Raw genomic sequence first — 23,110 nt, forward strand, 5'->3', positions numbered from 1 at the left:
CCCAACAGGACCCGACGACAGTGTCAGGTTCAGGTCGGGTCGGGCCCATCTTCAGGGTACTGCTTTCGGGCTCGGGTCGACTCTGGCCAGACACACATGCTAAGTGCTCTGCTGGCAAGTATTGAAATTAAAAAGCTTACCTGAGCTGGGAGTCCGGGATGAAACTGAGTCTGCGCAGTGAGCGAGTGACATCACCAGAACATCAGCACGCATGCGCGGCAGCTTTGTGGTGCTCCCCAGTCAGAAGATAAGTAAAGGGATGGTCAGGTTGGGCTCAGAGCAAAATCGGAGGGACTCGGGCCGGGTCAGGCTCAGGTCCATTGTGGATCGGTCGGGGTCAGGTCAGGTTCTTATTTCCCAACCTGAGCAGGCCTCTAATATGCAGAACTCCATTGCTAGTTGGTAAATTTTAAATGTGTTCCGAATACAGATGGAAACTTTACATTGTCAAATACATTTAAATTAGCACTATTGGGCTGTGTGCCAGTTGGGGAGTCTAGGACTAGGGAGAAATTAGGAAACACTTCTACACACAAAGAGAGGCAGAAGTTTGGAACTCTCTTCCACAAATGGTAATTCACACTAGATTTAAAATTAACAATTGATCTGAGATTGACAGTTTTGTTAACCAAAGGTATTAAGGGATATGGGGCAAAAGTGGGTATATGGAGTTAGATCACAGATTAGTCATTATCTTATTAAATGGCAGAATAGATTAGAGGGACTAAATAGCCTACTCCTTTTCCCATGTTCCTACAGTTCTGGGTAACTTGTCCAAGAGCCCAACAGACCATTGAGTATCTTTGCACTTGGCTTGAACGACCACTGAAATTGTATTCAAGCAGTGCCAGGTCAAGGCAGTGCAAAAATGCCCAGTGGAGGGACTTCACAATGTATGCATTTAACCTACACGGGAATCTGATCAGGACCAAACTCTGGAGTCATGTTGCCACCTGAAATTTTTTTATCATTATGTGACAGTCATGGTGCAACCTTATTGTGATTAGAATGATAAAGAGCAATATTCAGAGTTGCTGACATCATTTAACTTCTTCCAAAACCTTCCATGGGCATGGAGATGCACAAAACAAATGATACATATGTCTATCACAGTCTTAAAATACTAGCAGTCTGCTACCAGTTGATGTTTACAATTGTAAAAATGTCGCTTGTCACTGATTTCAGAGAATAAAACTGTTTGAAAATGTATATATCAGATGTTTACAATACTAATTAAACTGAACCTTAGTGTTGATAGCTCACAATGAACATCAATGTTTTCCCAAATGATAGCATATGCTGCTTCATTCTGAGTGCCAATTTTTTTTTTAAAGCTTCTGCATTTTTCTCATTAGTTATATTAACATCTAAATGAAAAAGATCATGCAGAAGTTCAGCAAGAGTTTAAATACTATGAACTTGGTCATTAAGAAGCTGAGGGTTCACTTGCAGTTCAGATTCTAAACAGACTTCACCTGGCAGGGGTGAAAAGTGGAACATGCAGCTCTTATCGTGCTGCTTGTTAGTGTTAATTGTCCCCAGCAGCTTGTTGCATCTAAAATAACTAATGGTCATAGCTTAGGCCTTGTTAACCACAGGAAATGTGATTATGATTCCACTCACTATCAATGTCAACATTTTGGTTGTTAGTGGAACTCCCATGACATTGTTCAGGCGGCAGTAAAAGGGCTGGGAAGGACCAGGGTGGCAAAGGTGACTGGAAAGACAGTGGGAGACTGAGAAGAGCTGGAGTCCAGGTGGACGGAACAAGCCACTGATCCCTGCAGTTCTCTTCTGCACCGAGTTGGCCTGCTCCCAGATCCTCAGTGATGAACAGTGTAGCCTTTTTTTAATTGAGTGGAAGTGGGATCTGGGAGTGAGTTAGGAGGCGGGTGCCTCATGGAGTTGGGATAAGGGCTGGAGAAGCAGGCCAGAGACCAGGCAGTCAATGAAGGAACAGGGCTGGAAGCTGAAGAGGTCAAAGAGTAGTGTGCTGACAGAAACCACTGGTCGGAGCCCTGCAACTACAGTGAAAGAGAAGTGTTTACATTGGAAATTCTCATTTTGTTTACATAATTCCAATTATAAATGTTAGCATAAAAGCGTTACTGAAGATTGTCACAACAGGAAGTTGGACAGCAAATGCTCACATACAAAAGACTTTTAATAATTTATGTAGGTAATATTTTGATTTTTTTCCCTCAGTTACAATCTCCCAAGGGCAGGAGTTAACACCTCCCGGAGAAAAGGAAATAAGAGAAAATTAGTTGAGCGGGAAAAGAATGAGCTAGAATTTCCATCCACTCATGGGCAATGGGTGGCAAATCTAGGCCAAAATCCATGTATGCATATTTTCCATAAAACCTGGCTGGTAAACCTTTTCAACTCTCGTTCTCAAGCATGGGAAATAGGCCTCATTGCTCTCCTTTGTTTGTTTTTGGGGGAATGATGTTGGCCTCTGCTTGCTGAAATCCCTGATGGCATTACTACAATAAAGTAATCAGCCTTTACTGATTGATGGTCATGTGTCACATCAACCGAGCCATCTGAAAATTGTGAATTTCTACAGTTTGTTAAAAGACAATAAATAGCTTCCATGAAGATTCAGAGCATTTATCCACCAAGCGACTGGCACAGACCAGGCAAGTTCTAAGTGTGACTCTTGTTCTGTGAGTTAGCTAATTTCAGCCAGGGAGGCGTTAGGTGAGTAATCCTTGCTGGAACTATATGTGTATTGATACCAAGTGATCAGGTTCTGCTTTAATGCCCTCACTGCTCAAATAATGTATTAATTCTCACACAAAATACTTTACGGCAACCAGTATCCATGGAACTGTGCAACTGTGTCATCTTCAAGAAAGGAGGGAAAGATAGAAAAATAACAAGAATACATTAAAGACATGAAGGCTGATTTTTTTTCTCCCCATTCTAGTTTAGGGATCACTAAAACTCAACTGTTGTTTTGTAACTTTCTCCTGTTCCTTGCATTTACTTAAATTATCAGTGTCAAACAACAAGCTGGATTAAAACTGCAGTACAAATGGCACTCAAGCTTCACACATTATTTTAATGGTGCAAAAAGTTTTTAGAGTCATATAGTCATAGAGTTATACAGCACAGAAACAGGCCCTTCAGCCCATCATGTCTTTGCCAGCCATCAAGCACCTATCTATTCTAATCCCATCTTCCAGCACTTGGCCCATAGCCTTGTATGTTATGGCATTTCAAGTGCTCATCTAAATACTTCTTAAATGTTGTGAGGGTTCCTGCCTCTACCACCCCTTCAGGTAGTGTATTCCAGATTCCAACCATCCTCTGGGTGAAAATATTTTTCCTCAAATCCCCTCTAAACCTCTTGCCCCTTACCTTAAATCTATGCCCCCTGGTTATTGATCCCTCCGCTAAGGGAAAAAGTTTCTTCCTATCTACCCTATCAGTGCCCCTCATAATTTTTATATTTTTTTAAAAAACAAGTATAAGTTCTACCAATGACTTGTTGCTAATAGTGCAAGCATTGAGAAAATTTTGCACATCAGTCTTTTAAACGATTGTCGTGTTTCAAATGATTATTCTCGCAAGTGACGATTATAAGGCCAGTAAAGTATTGTTCCTAGGTACAACAGACACTCTCTGTTAAAGTTGTCTTTAGCATCATACAGAAAAGTATGAAAACACTGAGGGAGTTTCATATTCCTCATTAGTGAGGGAGCCACGCACAGTACGAGATCCCATTATATACTATATTGAGGAACACTTTTCAGTAGTGGCAACATTATATTGCTCAGTCCCCTTTCCTCTTTATCAGACTATGTTAAAAGAATACTCTCATTGTACCTTCTAGATTATACTACACTACAGTTTTGTTTGTTTTCCGAATTTTTTAAAAAGCTATTATGGAAAGAAAATATGTGTTAAGCTGGTTTGGTAAACATAATCCTACAAAATTAATACCATACAAAGTGAAACCCTTCAAAAATGTATTCAAATGCAAACATCTGTATTTGACCTTTAATGCACTGATTTGTTTTCCATTTATAAAATAACTATCTTTAATTTTTATTCCCTTCCTCGCTTTTAAGTCACTACACTCTACACACTATTCCAATCAAGAGGGTGAGTAGCCAGTCTGGCCCTATGCGTCCGTTAATGTCACTGCCAACAATTAAGAGGTACACTTGAAAGTTCCATTCCGGATTATTTTCCATTCTGGTGGAGAAGCAACTAGCCTTCATGCAGTCTGGGCATTTAATGGCCCAGATCTTCCTGTCAAAACAATGGTGAGGCTAATGGCTCTCCCTGTTATTTATGCACACATTTCATTGCAACTTCAGGAAGGGCAGATGCGAGGGTAAACACAAAAATGTGAAGCTGTTGTCCAAGATGTGCTGCTCCACCGCTAGCTTTGCTAAAATTGTATCTTACTGTCTGATGCACCATTCAAATGTACTGAACATCATGAAGTTACTTGCAAGGTAGATATGAACTAATTTCATGACAGAAAGTTAGGGCTGATCCATTTCAGTTTAAGAGCCCTTTTTAATGGTGTGATAATTGTTAATTACTGCCAAACAACCTCTCTGGCACTAAAAATTAACTATTACAAGTGTGCAGTCTTATTCTTTCAGCTTTTAATTACTGGAGATTCAAAAGAAATTGTAATCAACTTTTTAATGCCTCTTTTCCTTCTCTCTCAATTCAATCTTTTTCCCTCTTTTTATTTCACTTTTTGTACCTGGTTTGACATTGAATTCATTATTCTAACTTACACTTCCTTGCTTAGACTCTGTTCATTTCACAATCCTTCAATTTGATTGGGTATCTCCTTAATCAATCGTTTGCTCTATTCACTTATATCCCAGATGCCCTGCAGAGGGCACTGCACTGTTTGCATCTTGAACTTCTAGTAACTTTCAGTGCAAGATCGCATGGAAAATAAATGTGCAAGGGCAAGTCTAACTAATGGCAAGCGCTGTTTGTTCACTAGCTACAGTAAATTCTAGCCCAAAATATGGAGCACAATCAGCTACCATTCTAAGGCCAGTATACCAGTTTTCCAATTTCCAACAACATTCTTGTGAGCACCTTCACAGAAGTTCACGAATATGGCTCAAAACCACCTTATCAAGAGCAACTAGGGTTGGGCAATAAATGCTGGCCCTGCCAGCAACACCCATATCCCAATAATTTTTTTTTTTTAAATTCCAATATAGCTCTAATCCAAAATTCAGCATTTAACATCCCTCATATTGATAAAGATACCTTTAAAAATAATGAGAAATGGATAATTTTTCACTCTGGCTAGTGAAGTTAGGTATTGCAGAGTTAACTGGAGACATAAGCTCTCTCTATTCTGCCTAGCCAATACCCCTTAACCCCAAAGTCTAGAGCTTATTTGCAACTGCACCAAGTCAAATTTTCCCATTTAGGAACATGTGTAAGCCATTCCGCCCCTTCAGCTTGCTCCACCAATCAATTCAATCATGGCTTACCTATTCCTCAGCTCCATTTACCCATCTTTGCTCCACATGCCTCAATACCCTTACCGTACAAAAATGTATCGATCTCAGTCTTGAAAGCTTAAATTTCCCACAACCAAATGTTCATTTCCTCTCAGTGACAATCGGAACTTCTGAGTTCTTCAGTGTTTTGCCCAATTGTAATAAAGTTGAGAATTCCCAAACTCATTTCTGTACTTAAATATGTTACAAATTTGAAATGTGCAATTTCTCCAGCATGTTTTGTGACAGAACTCTTTTATCTGCACGAACGGCAATGATAAATGAATGTTTGTAGACTGCAATATTATCAACTTAAAATATAGCTTTGTGTACATTAAAGAGATGATAGAAACAGCAGACCTGGTATTTCCAACACGGTAACCTGGGAGAAATCACAGACGACATCAGGCAATTGGTAACGCCTGGGGTCGCCTATTTCATAAACAAGTTGCTCGGCAACAGTACCAAATGATACCAGTCCTCCAGTTTTAGGTGGTTTCGAAAGGATGAAGCTTCCATCAGAGGAACACTCAACCACTGGAAAACCAATGTTATCCCTGGAAATGGATGAAACATGGATTTAATCATGTAAGCAGTTTCTATACAAGTTAAGAGAGCAGCATTATCTAATAAAAAATCATGAAATGTAATAGCCTAACTAACCCACATAGTGAATGAATCCTGCAATTCAAAAAAGAATTTCATAAACTGCTTACCCATGAAGATGAGTTTACGATCCAAAAAATTAAAAACATAACCAGATCAGATCCTGGCAAGCTGGAGCGGCTGAATGGTCTTCCCTTAAATCCTGGATATTTATATTTCATTACTATTCTGATTTTGCTTTTTTTTCCCATTTACTTTTAGGCTTGTCCTCCAGACAGCTGAGGCAGAGCTTCTTTGGTGCCTCACACAAGTGGTCACCCTTCAAGTTTGAGACCAGGCAGTGAGACTTTGGCATCAGGGCATCACAGCCAACCTGTTCATGCCCTGAGATGACATCTCTGCATGTGCACTTTGCAGCAGAGACACTGAAACACTGATGGTAACTTCAGTTCCCCCAACCAGTTTAACTCCATTAATCTCCTGCCTTCACTTCAGAAGATCATCAGAACCTCCAGAGAAAAGGCCAATTTTTCGTACTTTATGCCATTTCTCCAAGGAGCCCACAGATCTCTCAACCCAAGAACTCCTGTGGAAATTCCAGGTATAGGAATCAAATATGGGACCTTCCTGATCCATGCAGCCCAACATTTCAACATCCAATTCATTTAATAGTTGCCTAGCCCTCTATCCCCCTACAATTTGTTTAAATACTTTTGCATCTCTAGAGCTCAGAATACTGCCATGCGTATAATTTTAAATGCTCTTTTGAGACTGCCAGAGGCAGTGACTCTTGCGTTTTTGTGCTCAGATCAGCAGACAAAAGAGGACTGGATTTCTCCCATAGTTTCCAGTTCATCATATGATGTAAGACAAATCCAACATTAAAAATTAGATGAAAAGAAGTGACTGAAGGCGGTCAAAAATGGCCAGCTTACAAAGACAGTCATAAAGATGGCATTCTTATATTTTAGTAGCAAAGCCTTATTTAAAACAAATTAGTATCACATTTACATACTGAATTCTTTTCAAGTTACTAAGTACACCAGGGAGTATTTCAGGATAAAATTATTCATAAAAAACTAACCAATTTCAATTATATTTTGTAAAAATTGAAAGCCCAGTTCATCTTTTTGTTTGTTCATCTTAGCACTTTACTATCTGGTACAAAAAAGGTGATGGACTGAGTGACAAAATATTGCATTTTAAAACCGTAGAAAAGTTATGACACAGAAAGAGGCCATTCAGCCCATCATGTCTGCACTGGCTGAAAAACTAGCCGCCCATTCTAATCCCACCTTCCAGCACCTGGTCCGTAGCCTTGTAGATTACACCACTTCAGGTGCAAGTCCAGATACCTTTTAAATGAGTTGAGGGTTTCTGCCTCCACCACCAATCCGGGCAGTGAATTTCAGACACCCACCATCCTCTGGGTGAAAAGGGTTTTCCTCATGTCCCCTCTAATTCTACCAGTCACCTTAAATCTGTGCCCCTGGTAATTGACTTTTCTGCGAGGGGAAACAGGTCCTTCCTGAATACTCTGTCTAGGCCCCTCATAATTTTGTACACCTCAATTAAGTCACCCCTCAGCCTCCTCTGTTCTAAAGAAAACAACCCTAGTCTATCCAATCTTTCCTCATAGCTGCAATTTTCAAGCCCTAGCAACATTCTTGTAAATCTCCTCTGTACTCACTCTGCCATCTGCACTTCCCAATCATGCCTCCCACATTTAAGTCCAAATCATTAATATATACCACAAACAGCAAGGGACCCCACACGGAGCCCTATGGATCACCACTGAAAACTACTTTCCATTTGCAAAAGCATCCGTCAACCATTACCCTTTGTTTCCTGTCACTGAGTCAATTTTGGACCCAACTCGCCTCGTTCACCTGTATCCCATGGGCTTTTACTAAATTTTTAACTAAAATTTCAAAGTATAGCATGAATAATTGTAAAGATATTGATCATATATTGAAACAAAAAAATGAGTAGCAAAGTTTGTTGAAAGTGAGAAATGTAAAGATCGGTTTAATACCAGTCAGGAACTTGCTGCCAATCTGTAAATATTCCACCTGTACACTGGGCTCCACACTCAATCAGGTGACCTGCAAGACTAAACACCAAATTAAAAAAATATATTCTGTAAAGTTTAGAAACACACATCTTTGTGAAATAAACAAAAATGAAAATGCAAAGTTCAGAACAGTTAAGCACCCGGTGAACTGCATGGTGCAATTAGTTTGAAAACTCTTGTCACCTCTGGCAACTGTGTTGAATCAAACAGAGATTGAAGCTTTGGAAACTTTCTCCCCCTGCTGGCTGCAGGATGTGTTGTGGAATTAATTTCAGCAGTCTTAACCTAGCTGAGAGCACAATGCAAAATTCCCCTTCAACCAACATAATTCGGCAATCTCATTAAAAAATGTCATTAAAGATGGCTGTTGTGGACAATGGATAAAATGGCATAGAAGTAGAGTGCTCCTCTGAGGTTGCTGATGCAGAGTCCAAGCAGTTATTCTGCATTTGGTCTGTACTTGTCTCAATATCTAATGCCAACACTAGGGCCCATTTACAGGGAGGCAGGGAGGGAGTGCAGATGTGCTGGGGGAGATGGGGTGGGGGGGGGCGTGCGCAGGGAGAAACCAATAATTTCAGGGATGTGGAGGTCCTGCTGAATTTAACTGCAGGATATCATTAGCATTTTTGTCATCCGTTTTCCACTCAGCAGCCAATCAGATTGGCATGCTAGCCTGCTGCTGGGCAGGGAAGCCAACAGCAAGAGGCTCAATTGGGACTTCTGGGGAGGTGCCCAGCAATTAGGATAGATCGGTTGTTGATTTGCGTCAGATCCCGGCAGTCAAGAGGGAGGAAAAAGTTGGGGCTCGGGGTCAGGGGAGAGGTTGGCTGATCATGGCAGCGAGGGAAATTGGGGGTGGGGTGGGAAAGTGAGTAACACACCCTCAGAAAGACATACAAATACTGCAACTGGCCTCTTCACATTAATTTTTAAAAACAAATCTTCAAAGTACATTTGGTGGTTTTCTTCCTTTGATAAGGCTTAAAGGGAGTTTTTTTTTTACAGTTTTAAAAGACTTTGGAAAAAAAAAGGGGTAATTCATTAAGGTTTTTGGATGGCAACACTGGGGGATGGAACACTCTAAATAGGAAACACTGGTGTATATACTTTGAGCATAAAGCTCGTTCTGCTCTGCAAAGACTTTGAGTATGCCTTATTTGTTCACGACAGTAGTTCTAGTCCATGGAAAATAATATAACATTATCACGATCTGATAGATCAAGTTATATATCTTTTGTTACTTTCATCAACACCAACATGCAGAATGAATGTATTAGTTTTATTAACTAATTCTGATGCTTACTTTTATATCTGTTTAGATCATTTACAGTTAGGAGTTTAATGATCTGTTATTCAGTTATTCAGTGATATGGAACTGAAAAGTTCAAACATCAAGTGGAATAACTAAATGACACCAGATTAGCTCCAAGATGATACTTTCTTGTAAACAGGCCCAATTATTCAAAGAAAATCCCTCCTTGCAGCATCAGTGTGTGCTGGATCATATTCCAGATTGCTTAACCTTAGGGAATCCCTGAATAAGTGTGTAGAATCAGTGACAACAGCATGAATTTTGGTGCTGAAACCTGTATTAGCTGGTTAAACAGTCATTGAACAATTAAAGATTGGTGAGAGATAAATTTTTGCATTTGAACCCACATCTGAGAGCAGTCAACAATGTTCTTACCAACTATGTCATGTAATTACATGGAAAGATTTAAATATCTATGTTATCTTCAAATAAAAGTTGAACAAAATGCAAATGCATTTTTAAAGAGGAACAATTTTCCAAGCGAGCAGCTTTTAAACCAACAGGAAGGCAGTAATAAAGTCCATAAGAAAAGAACATGAAATCATGCAATCCATAGCACAGGAGACATAGCACAGAAAAAGCTTTACCTTCCAGCAGCCAACAGGTCAAACTCATTATGCTTCCAGCCAAACTGCAATAAAATATAGACTCAGGATGTTACCAAAACTAAAGAACTTGGAAACAAAATGAAGAGGGAAAAGATAATACTGCAGGAATGAAAGAAAACTTGTTGACCCAATTATACAGCGTACTACAGTGACCAAGCTCCAGAAATAAACTACCAGATGATAAGCTATATAAAGCCTCAAGATAATAACATTCAACTTTTTAAAAAAGGTTAACAGAAGGACACAAAAAGGTACATCTGTAGTTCCTTCTTTGGCCTCCTTATCTCGAAAGACAATGGATACGCGCCTGGAGGTGGTCAGTGGTTTGTGAAGCAGCGCCTGGAGTGGCTATAAAGGCCAATTCTAGAGTGACAGGCTCTTCCACAGGTGCTGCAGAGAAATTTATTTGTCGGGGCTGTTGCACAGTTGGCTCTCCCCTTGCGCCTATGTCTTTTTTCCTGCCATAACCCGTAACTGCTGCCTTCCGTGTTGTTTCAGTCACTGTGAGGCAACTATGGAGTGACCTCTCCATGGCGCATGCCTGGGCAAGTTTATGGAGGTTGAGAGTTGCCCAGTCGTCAAAACCCCCCTCTCGGCCTTTCTGGTGGGGTCCAAAGGAATGCAGGGCACGACGTTTGGCACCAGTATGGCTGCAGGAACTGCCGGAAACATGCCAAAGGTGACACATGACCGCCTACGGGGTTCCACTCCGGATTATCTGTTAGGGTTTACTCCCTTAGCCTTGGTCTCTCCCGAGACACCCACAAGGCAGTGGGGTTGTTAGGGCCCCTACACAGGTGTAGGATGGTGCCGGTGGGAGGAGGGGATGCAAGGGGGAGGGGTGGAGGGAGTGGGGTGCGAGGGGGAGCTGGGAAGGGGGCTGTAAGGGGGTGGGGGGGTGCAGAGGAAGGGGATGCGGGGGGAAGATGGTGCGAGAGGGGGGGCTGGGACGGAATTGTGAGGGGGTGAGCTGAGAGAGTGGAGCAGGGAAGGGGGCGGGGGTGTGGAAGGGGGGAGAAAGGGGGGGGGAAAGGGGGGGGGAAAGGGGGGGGGGGAAAGGGGGGGGAGGAAAGGGGGGGGAGGAAAGGGGGGGGAGGAAAGGGGGGGGGAGGAAAGGGGGGGGAGGAAAGGGGGGGAGGAAAGGGGGGGGGAAAGGGGAGGGGGAAAGGGGAGGGGGAAAGGGGAGGGGGAAAGGGGGGGGAAAGGGGGGGGGAGAAAGGGGGGGGGAGAAAGGGGGGGGGAGAAAGGGGGGGGGAGAAAGGGGGGGGGAGAAAGGGGGGGGGGAGAAAGGGGGGGGAGAAAGGGGGGGGAGAAAGGGGGGAGAAAGGGGGGGAGAAAGGGGGGGGAGAAAGGGGGGGGAGAAAGGGGGGGGAGAAAGGGGGGGGGAAAAGGGGGGGGGGAAGGGGGGGGGAAAGGGGGGGGGAAAGGGGGGGGGAAAGGGGGGGGGGAAAGGGGGGGAGGGGGGGGAAAGGGGGGGGGGAAAAGGGGGGGGGGAGCGGGTGCAGGTAATAAGCCATTTCCTCAGTGCCCACCATTGACGTCCGGAAAGCTCATCCACGTCCTTCAGGAGGTGAAGCATCTTTTGGCAGACTTACAGAGGTGATTACATTCGCTAAGGTTTTTTTTTTGCAGTGGTTTAAATAAAGGCATGCAGCATTGCCGACAGTGCGCTGCAGATGCTCTCCGAGCCATCTCCCGCGGGTGCTTTGAAGTTGCGGCCGGGGAGCCGTTCATGGATTTTTTGGGTGTTCGGGGCACCTTTTCTCAAGACTTCCCTAGGGTCCCGCTGCTCCTTCTTCACCTCAATGGACTTACCGCACGCCATGGCTGCAGACACTCTGGGCGGTGAAGACAGCAGGATCGGAGATTAAAGTATCAACAGCTGTGCTCGTCAGTTTCGTCCGGATCAATTTCGTTGAGAAAACAAAGAGCAGGTGTGGCTGGGGGAGGGCAGTGGGCCCAGGTAACATAAACTAAACTGTTAGCTTTTAGTTTGGGCTAAAATGAACTGATTTAAAGAGCCAGGGGAGTTTAAACAGTTTAAGAGGGTAGATTGGGGGAGAAAACACTCGGAATGGGAGCAGATGGCCATGGATATCGTTGAACAGCAAGGGAGCTTCCTAGGGAGCTTACAGCCCAGGAGCCATCTTGCCCATCTGTAGTTAGCACGTACTAAATACGTAGTCTTCTGCTGAGGGACCAAATAGGACATTTCGGTAACACACCAGTACCTAGACAGGGATTACATAGCTTCAAAAAAATTGAAAGCTATCGATATTTCTTTCCATTTAGTAGACGTAAAAAAATCTGGAATTCTGAAATTAAAACTGAAAATGCTGGAAAGTGACTGGTCAATCAATGTCTCAATTAGAATAATAGTTTTGTGATTGTTCATTAAAATTCCTAATGAAGAGTCACTTTGATCAATTTGCATTTTCTGTCTTTATTATCTTTCCCCATTTATTCCCTTCATTCATTAAAATCTGCTTGTAAAATTATATTAGAACAGTTTCTTAAAATTTGACACACCTGGGAAAGAAAAGATAGTCATCAAACCTTACTGACACTAGGAGAATGAAGCACTGTTAAAAGTAGAATTCTGCCACAGAATAAATTGGGAGAACCATCAGCTTCAGTAGGGGTGTAAAACTGGCAGTATCAGATCAGAGTCAATGGAGAGGAAAATTAGGCGCAGTATATAACTACCAATTTTATGACCCTGAAGTTGAAAGGCACGCTCATCATAATTACTGACGAAGTGTTGAGCAGCTATTTGCATTAAAATTTTCCCATGTTTATCACCAGTGATATATTATTTCTTACCATTACACATCATTTCTAAATACTATTATCACTACATTGCAACACACCTCTGATCAATCTATATTTGTCAGAAAGGGGGATTGGAGATCAAATACCTTATTATAATCATTGCAATTCAAAAGTTGAACAACCTACACTTCTTTCTGACGTTAAATCTTACTTGATTTAATAAGTACCATCAAGCAGAATGCTAATTTAAAGTGGCACTTGATGGGTACCCTTAAGTTATTAAACGAATAGGATCTTGATAGCTAGTCATTCACTTGCAAGTTTAATTCATGCATATATTCTTGCATCATTTTGTTCTGTTTGAAGATCGCGGTTGCATAAAAATTCAACATGCACAACAGCAAAAATATCATACTGGTTCTTGCATGGGCACAAAAGTACATCCATCACAAAAACACTGACACGTCATATTGCACAGCAAAACATTTAGTTAAGGTTACAGAACATGCAACACAGTTTTTGAATATGTGATAAACATAGTGAGAATTTTTTTTTTTAAAACAAGCATTTCACCACTAACAAATTATAAGATTCTTGACTGGAGTCTGCTTGTTTTCGAGTTATGTTGAGATGCTTTTGGCACCATTTGCAGTTTTTTAAAAAAACAGACATTAAAAACAAGATCAAAAAAGTATCTATTTGAAAAAACTTCCCTCCTGTTTTCTTTCTTCCTTTTTCTGAAGGCACTGATTCACTTTAGCATGTGGTCTCATGGTTGCCAGCCATTCTCACCCAATTCATATGTGAGCCTCAGTAAGCATTTCTACCATGGAGAGCAGGCCAAGTCTGATCCTGTCTTCATTTATTGTCCACACAATTGCCTTTTGCAACAGGATTCACTTGATGATCAGGACTGTGAATTCTGTATGATGTTTTCCTCCCTGCTTGCTCAAGTGCATGAAGGTCAGCTTCAGTACTCAATGTTATAATAGTTACCTCAGCTGAATCAGCCAACCTGGCACAGACACAGAACTTTAGACCATTTTGGTCTATGTTCTACTCTGGGCAGTGCATTTACTAAATGAACAACTGGGGAGCTGCAAATTTCCATTTTGAATTTTGTACCAGGTTGGATAAATGAAAAACAAGGAAATTTGTTCTTTGGTATAAAAATAACTATGCAGACATAGACAGGAACATTTTTGAAAATAGAATAATTTGAACACTACAATATAAGAAACAGCAATGTCAACTGGTTTTGAGTGTCAACAAACTAGATATGATGTCTCAACTCAATATCATTTGACTCAAAAACTTTGGTGATGTTACGACCAGGTGAGAAAGGGGTCAAGGGGTCCCTCCCAGCCTTCACCTGGTCTCACCGTAACAGGGCTTTATTTTTAAACACACTGTGTTTTTCGCTCCTCCTTGGTGAATCCTTGTTCACTGCTTTCCAATGATAAGGCAAAGAAACCAGCACAAACAGGTTTTCTTAGGTTTAAAGAAGAAAGATTGAAATTTATTAAACTTAAACCCTAATTCGGTTAATGCCTACGGATACATGACACGCCCACACTAGCATGAATACGCGATACACACATAGAGTCATAGAGAGATACAGCACTGAAACGGGCCCTTCGGCCCACCGAGTCTGTGCCGACCAACAACTACCCATTTATACTAATCCCATATTAACCCCATATTCCCTACCACATCCCCACCATTCTCCTACCATCTACCTACATTAGGGGCAATTTACAATGGCCAATTTACCTATCAACCTGCAAGTCTTTGGCTGTGGGAGGAAACAGGAGCACCCAGCGGAAACCCAAACAGTCACAGGAGAACATGCAAACTCCGCACAGGCAGTACCCAGAACTGAACCCGGGTCGCTGCAGCTGTGGGGCTGCGGTGCTAACCACTGCGCCGCCCATGCAGATAGAGACAGAACAGAGCAGAAAAAATAAAGTGGAAAAGTTTGAGGCAATCTCGGAAGAGGGTTTTTGTTACTATCTTCAAGCTCACTGCAGAGTCCTTGATTGTAGGTAGATCTTGCTATTCGTTGGGGCTCAGTATTCTTCTTAAACCTTCTTGTGTTCTGATGAAAGGTCACTGACCTGAAAGGTTAACTCTGCTTCTCCCTCCACAGATGCTGCCAGACCTGCTGAGTATTTCCAGCAATTTTTGTTCTCATTACAGATTTCCAGCATCTGCAGTATTTTGCTTTTATTCTTCTTAAACCTTGTTCGCGGTAGGAGACTTCTTCCTGGGGGTTCATGTGTCTTCAGTGGATTTGGAGTTCTGTGAGAAAGAGATGGGAGCAGCCAGGAGAGGTCTTTTCAGTCCAAGAGCAAACAGATACTCTGAGTTCAAAGTGTTTGTACAATTCAGAAAAAAACAGGTTGCCAAGCAGGCTAGTTACGTGACCAGCTGGTCTGACCACATCTGCTTGTGGATTCTCTGGTCTTAGCCGACCCTGGAATGTCTCTTCTTACACTCAATACCTGGGGCTCAAAGTCCACTGTGGGTTAAATTGGATAAGGGCAGTAACCCCTTTGTCTCGCAAGCACTGTCTGTTAATATGCAAATGTCTTTCCAGCCCGGGGCCTGGTGATTTTTTGAACAAGTCCTTTCTTCACTTCAGCCACTGCTTGCAAATCAATATTCATATGGCAAAATTAATATGCCTCATTATTGGCAGATGAGGGTCTAGCCTGACAGTGAATAAAGGAGGACCTTTGATATGAAATGACCATATTTTAAAATGCTTTATCTTAACCCAGATTTGATCTGATGAAATTTAATTTAGTTGTGATGATATGTATGTTTGCTGTGGATGAAAATAATTCTGCATTTGGAAGAATTTTTAAACTGAAGATCACAATGTGTTTTTTTCCTTATCCTATTTCCCTCAGATTTTCTGCCCTTGTTAGTTCACCATTGAAGTTGTGGTTCATGTTGGGCTGCAATTCCACAGCCACTAGAAATCCTCTGTTATTGAGGTATTCAACATTGGGAGGCATCACAGCCCAGCCTGGACCTATCCTAACCTGACACCCATACAAGTGCATTTTTAGCAGTGTGTATCGTGGAAAAAAATTGGAACACGATCATGGATTTTTTTTCTCCTACCTAATCCATGATATATTTGACCAATTTCAAAACTGCTCATGATAGCCCTGCTGAAATTAGCTAAACTCAGCACCAGGTTCAGAACTGAAGCTGGGACCTTCTCCATGCAGTATGGAAACACACCACATGATGCATTAACCGAGTGAGCCACTGGGGAGCTTGTGAATGCAACTGTAGCATTACTTATGTATTAGACCCAGATTTCCTGATTTGGAGATGCTGTCTCCATTAAGCAAATTATGATTTGGAAACCCTGTGTAAACTAAAACAGCAAATCTGGATTAATCTGTACGGGTCCTCTACATGACAAATTTGTAATGCAAAAGACGCTGCACAGATGATACCAGTTTGTCTTCTGAGTAAAAAATTCCATTTAGAATTCCAACAAAGAAAATTCAAACCCAACTGATCTGAAGAATGCAATTTGAATTTCTGTTGTTGTTTAGCCCTGTATTTAGAATTCAATACATTTAGCAACAAAAAAAAATCATCTAATATGCAAACAAGGAACAAGGGATCAAATTCCGTTCATGCCCACAGCAATAAAACTAATCTGTCCTAACACTGGTCATTTCAATGCTGAAGAACAGTTAAAAACATTTAAATATATTTGGTGTGTTATAATAATGAACATGATCTGGCTGGCTAGGTTGAACAGTACCTATTTATAATTTAGAGACAGAACTTTTATGGCTCTGCAACAAAATGTTTGCACCATCTTTTATTTACCCGACAAAATGTTTGAAAAGCCTCTCTCTTCCTCAATCAACACAGAAACCTTCACCACTGGGAATAGAACAGGCACAGCAAAGAATCAAGATCCCTTAAGCGCTGATTAAAATACCAGTATCACTTCCCGTGAGCAGTCAAGAAACTTTCAAAATTAAAAAGGAACAAACACGACAAGAGAATTAGAGGTGAAGTGGTGTGGGTGGGTGGAGGTGAAGTGGTGTGGGTGGGTGGAGGTGTGGTGTGGGTGGGTGGAGGTGAAGTGGTGTGGGTGGGTGGAGGTGAAGTGGTGTGGGTGGGTGGAGGTGTGGTGTGGGTGGGTGGAGGTGAAGTGGTGTGGGTGGGTGGAGGTGTGGTGTGGGTGGGTGGAGGTGTGGTGTGGGTGGGTGGAGGTGAAGTGGTGTGGGTGGGTGGAGGTGTGGTGTGGGTGGGTGGAGGTGTGGTGTGGGTGGAGGTGTGGTGTGGGTGGGTGGAGGTGTGGTGTGGGTGGGTGGAGGTGAAGTGGTGTGGGTGGGTGGAGGTGTGGTGTGGGTGGGTGGAGGTGAAGTGGTGTGGGTGGGTGGAGGTGAAGTGGTGTGGGTGGGTGGAGGTGAAGTGGTGTGGGTGGGTGGAGGTGAAGTGGTGTGGGTGGGTGGAGGTGAAGTGGTGTGGGTGGGTGGAGGTAGAGAAGTTCTGTGCATTGTCAGGAACTATCAAGAAAGAATCAGACAAAAAGTAAAGAAGCACCCCTCCAGTCCTGCATAAAAAGACAGCGAGACTAAGCCAACCTGTTCCCTTAAGGTATTAATTACACTCTGACCTTTTCTTTGCTCTTTCAAAGCTGTAGAAATGATCTGGAACAAAAAAAATCAACACCCATGAATTCAGGATTGAGTTTAGATAGATCCAAAAAATACAGACAGATCACAACAGACAGAACTTTCAAAAGATATTTTCTGAGGTCCATTGCACATGGGGGAAGGATGGTGGTGGGGGGGGGGGGGGGAAAGGGGGAAGTTTTCATTATTCTTTTTGTTCCAGGATCTGTAGAGGAATCTTCACCACTGGGCAATAAGAGACTAATGGTGAGGAAGGTGGAATGTAAAAGGAGAAAGTAACACCCCCAAAAGTGACTGGAGATAACCTACCAATGATGCAAGAACTGCCCAAGGGTGTAGGGTAATGTATGTCAAAAGACAAGATTAGTGAACTGCAGACATACTGAGTTCAATGAAGAATGCAGGAGGGCATGCCAGGAGCAGCACCAGGCACACCTAAAAATGAGGTGTCAGCCCGGTGAAGCTACCACACAGGACAACATGCATGCCAAACAGCATAAGCAGCATGCAATGGACAGGGCTAAGCAATCCCACAGCCAACAGATCAGATCTAAACTCTGTAGTCCTGCCACATCCAGTCATGAATGGTGGTGGAAAATTAAGCAACTAACAGGAGGAGAAGGCTCCACAAATATCCCCTCCTCAATGATGAGGGAAGCCGGCACATTAGTGCAAAAGACAAGGCTGAAGCATTTCCAACCATTTTCAGCCAGAAGTACTGAGTGGATGATCCATCTTGGCCTCCTCCTGAGGTCTCCAGCATCACAGATGAAAGTCTTCAGCCAATTCGATTGACTCCACATGATATCAAGAAACGGTTGAAGGCATTGGATACTGCAAAGGCTATGGGCCCTGACAATATTCCAGCAATAGTACTGAAGATTTGTGCTCCAGAACAGGCCGCGCCCCCTAGCCAAGCTGTTCCAGTACAGTTACAACACTGGCATCTACCCAGCAATATGGAAAATTACCAAGGTATGTCCTGCACACCAAAAGCAGGACAAATCCAACCTGGCCAATTACCGTCCCATCAGTCTACTCTCAATCATCAGCAAAGTGATGGAAGGGTTGTCAACAGTGCTATCAAGCGGCACTTACTCAGCAATAACCTGCTCACTGATGCTCAGTTTCGGTTCTGCCAGGGCCACTCAGCTCTTGACCACATTACAGACTTGGTCCAAACATGGACAAAAGAGCTGAATTCTTGAGGTGAGGTGAGAATGACTGCCCTTGACATCAAGGCAGCATTTGACCAAGTCTGGCATCAAGGAGCCCTAGCAAAACTGGAGTCAATGGAAATCAGGGGGAAAACTCTCCACTGGTTGGAGTCTTACCTAGCACAAAGGAAGATGATTGTGGTTGTTGGAGGTCAATCACCTTAGTCCAAGGACATCACTGCAGGAGTTCCTCAGGGTAGTGTCCTAGGCCCAACCACCTTCAGCTGTTTCATCAATGACCTTCCGTCCATAATAAGATCAGAGGTGGGGATGTTCGCTGATGATTGCACAATGTTCAGCACCATTCATGACTCCTCAGATACTGAAGCAGCCCATGACCATATGCAGCAAGACCTGGACAACATTCAGGCTTGGGCTGATAAGTGGCAAGTAACATTCACGCCACACAAGTGCCAGGCAATGATCATCTCCAACAAGAGAGAATTTAAGAGAGAGATCATCTCCCCTTGACTTTCAATGGTATTACCATCGCTGAATCCCCCACCATCATCATCCTGGGTGTTATTATTGACCAGAAATTTAACTGGGCCAGCCATATTAATACTGTGGCTAAAACAGCAGGTCACAGGCTGGGAAATCTGCCGTGAGTAACTCACCTCCTGACTCCCCAAAGCCTGTCCACCATCTACAAGGCGCAAGTCAGGAATGTGATGGAATACTCTCCACTTGCCTGGATGAGTGCAGCTCCAACACCACTCAAGAAGCTCGACACCATCCAGGACAAAGCAACCCGCTTGACTGGCACCTCATCCACCACCTTCAACCATTCCATCCCTCCACTACCGATGCACAGTGGCAGCAATGTGTACCATCTACAAGATCCACTACAGCAACTCACCAAGGCTCCTTCGACAACATCTTCCAAACCTGCGACTTCTACCACCTAGAAGGACAAGGGCAGCAGATGCATGGGAACACCATCACCTGCAAGTTCCCCTCCAAGACACACACATCCTGACTTGGAACTATATCACTGTTCCTTCACTGTCACTGGATCAAAATCCTGGAACTCCCTTTGTAACAGCACTGTGGGTGTACCTAAACCACATGGACTGCAGCAGTTCATAAGGCTGCTCACCACCACCTTCTCAAGGGCAATTAGGGATGGGCAATAAATGCTGGCCTAGCCAGCGACTCCCACATCCCATGAAAGAATAAAAAATTTTAGGGGCACAACCATCAACAAAACACACAAACAAAATGAATAGCTGTAAAGATGGCTGGACACTGGACATGTGAAACAATTTCAAAGCAAGCCACAATCTGGAAGATGTGGAGTTTACACTTCAAACTCAACGCAGTCCATAAAACGGGCAAGGGTAAGAACTATGAGGAAATAACTAAGATCTTTCTGATTTTGAAATAATGGAAGCTAGACAGATAAAAAAAACTCCGAATTTTTGTACATGCCTTGATGATGTGCTAGCTGCCAGGAAGAGAAATGTGTGCAGCTTCTACTTTTATGCAACACAGATTCTACAAGTGTTTTGTTGCACAGCCTAAATACAACATAATTCCTTTTGGGTCCCTATAGGGAAGATCTTCAAATTTCCTGCACAAAAGTTTTCAAATGGGCTTCGTTGTCTTGTCACTTTGAAAGTTTAATTTTTGGGAACCAAAGCAAATGGGAGAGTTTAAATTATTGTGTTTCTTCTCAATTTTTAAATCTGAAAACAGGAATGAATGGAACCAGTACTGGGGTTCTGAAAGCCATAAAGCATCAGGTTATGACTACTACACCAAGGCACCAGGCTAAATCTGGAAGGTTTTGAGGACACAATAACCCTCAAGAATCTGAACATATCGAAGTGTGATCCTACAGAGTCATCCTAAACTTCTCCCTTAGTTAATTGCCCAGAAATCTGAAGAAGTGCCAAACTGCTAGTGTCACAGACTTGGCGCAACTACACCAGGAACCTTAGATAATCATTAGAGAACATTAGCTGATATCTTAGTAGTTTTATTGTGTTTATGAGAGTTATTAGCTTCCTGGAAAGTCTGCCCATGTCTTGTGAAACTTGGGAATTCTGATCAATTTTGAGAACAGAGGAGGAAAAAAACTACAAAGAGGAAGGACTGGAGCCAGAATGCAAACACGTTGTTTTCATTACTGAAATAATTCCCATGTGTCTGACACAGCTTGTTAGTATCAGGAGATGAAAAATGTTTCATACAGTAAATCTAAAAGATTGCTGGCTTAATTTCTTTTAGAGAATTCTAAGCTACAACAGGTGGTAAATTGCAACTGACGAACAGAAAAGTGGGGGAAACAGTAATTAGGTACAATGTTTGGAAAGCCACACATTCTGCTTTTCATCTCCTGGCACAAGTCAAAAAGACTACTGACAGGAAGCAATACTAGCATTTGCAGCTGATGCCTTAAGGCTCCTGCTTCTTTGGTGTCTCCTGTTTCTTTGATCTGTCATTCTATCCTAATACTGAAGCTTCCTGTATGGACTGAGTAAAAGACACAATCAACATTTTTTTTCCAGAACTGCTGTGGTTGCATTTCATTGCAAAGTTTTGTGTGTCCTCAGCAATCCTTACAGGCCCAAAATACAAGTGGGAGGTTAGAATACTTCGATCTACTTATATATTAAGGAAAATGTGCATTGGGTTTATGGAAGTGCACTGTACTGACAACCACACTAAGTGGCTGGGAGAAATATTAATCACTGCAGACTACTAGTTTATCTTCAAAACCAAGGGAACAAACAGGAACCAGACAAGGGATTGTGCCTCCTTCAGGCAGGAATTAATTACAACAGGTTGAAGAGGAAAGCTAGTAGAGGAAGGATGAAGACCCAGAATGAGATGAGATGAAAATGGGACCATAAGAACTAGGAGCAGGAGTAGGCAATTCAGCCCCTCAAGCCTGCTCCACCATTCAATACGATCGTGGCTGATCTCATCTCGGCCTCAACTCCACTCTCCTGCCCATTCTCCATAACCCTTCAACCCATTACTAATTAAAAATCTGTCTATCTCCTCCATAAATTTACTCAATGTCCTGCATCCACCGCACTCTGGGGTAGTGACTTCCACAGACTCACGACCCTTTGAGAGAAGTAATTTCTCCACATCTCTGTTTTAAATCTGCTACCCCTCATCCTAAAACTATGACCTCTTGTTCTCAATTGCTCCACCAGAGGAAACATCCTCTCTAGATCTACTTAGTCAATCCCCTCAATCATCTTATGTACCTCAATTAGATCTCCCCTCATTCTTCTAAACTCTAGAGAGTAAAGGCCTGAACTGCTCAATCTCTCTTCATAAGACAAACCCCTCTTCTCTGGAATCAATCTAATGAACTTCCTCTGAACTGCCTGCAATGCAACTACATCCCTCAAGTAAGGGGACCAAAACTGTATGCAATACTCCAGGTGCGGTCTCACTAATGCCTTGTACGGTTACAGCAACACTTCCCTACTTTTATACTCTATTCCTTTCGCAATAAATGCCAAAATTCAATTTGCCTTCCTTATTACCTGCAGCACCTGCAGACTAGTTTTCTGCGATTCATGCACGAGATCACCCAGATCCCTCTGCACCGAAGCACTCTGCTGTTTCTCTCCATTTAGATAGTAATTTGCCTTTCTATTCTTCTGACCAAAATGGATAACCTCACACTTATCCACGTTAAACTCCATCTGCCAAATTTTGGCCCATTACCCTAACCTATCCATATCCATTTGTAAATTTCTTATTTCTTTATTGCAACTTACTATCCCACCTATTTTAGTGTCATCTGCAAATCTGGCTATAGTACCTTCTATCCCTACATCCAAGTCATTAATATAGATTGTAAATAGTTGCGGCCCAAGGACCAAATCCTGTGGCACTCCACTAGTTACATCTTGCCAACCAGAAAAGGACCCATTTATCCCGACTCTCTGTTTTCTGTTGGTTAGCCAATCCTCTATCCAAGCTAATAAATTGCCCCTAACCCCATGTGTATTAACCTTTTGTGCGGCACCTTATCAAATGCCTTCTGGAAGTCCAGATATACTACATCTACAGGATCCCCATTATCCACTTTACTTGTTACATCTTCGAAGAACTCTAGCAAATTAGTCAAACACGATTTATCTTTCATAAAACCATGCTGACTCTGATGGATTGCGTTTTGACTTTCTAAATGTCCTGTTATTACTTCCTTAATAATGGATTCTAACAATTTCCCAATGACAGATGTTAAACTAACTGGTCTATAGGTTCCTAATTTCTACCTCCCTCCCTTTTTGAATAAGGACGCTATATTAGCATTTTTCCAAAACACTGGAACCTTTCCTGCATCCAGGGAATTTTGGAATATTAGAA

The 23,110-nt window shown here is 42.5% G+C and overlaps 1 protein-coding gene across 6 annotated transcripts in view; it reads right to left on the reverse strand.

Annotated features, from left to right (window-relative positions):
- lratb.1 (lecithin retinol acyltransferase b, tandem duplicate 1) overlaps positions 1-23,110 on the reverse strand; it is a 180,568-nt gene that overhangs the window by 99,902 nt on the left and 57,556 nt on the right. For 4 of the 6 annotated variants that reach the window (XM_068040510.1, XM_068040547.1, XM_068040538.1 and 1 more), the window contains 3 exons: positions 10,081-10,124; positions 8,140-8,217; positions 5,859-6,055 (listed from right to left, as the gene is read on the reverse strand). In XM_068040510.1, the coding sequence (XP_067896611.1) occupies positions 5,859-6,055; positions 8,140-8,217; positions 10,081-10,124 (319 nt within the window). The remainder of the gene's footprint in view (positions 1-5,858; positions 6,056-8,139; positions 8,218-10,080; positions 10,125-23,110) is intronic. The other 2 variants (XM_068040518.1, XM_068040528.1) reach the window with 2 other exon arrangements.

This window comes from Heterodontus francisci, chromosome 1 (genome assembly GCF_036365525.1).
Source record: "Heterodontus francisci isolate sHetFra1 chromosome 1, sHetFra1.hap1, whole genome shotgun sequence".
Lineage (NCBI taxonomy): Eukaryota > Metazoa > Chordata > Chondrichthyes > Heterodontiformes > Heterodontidae > Heterodontus > Heterodontus francisci.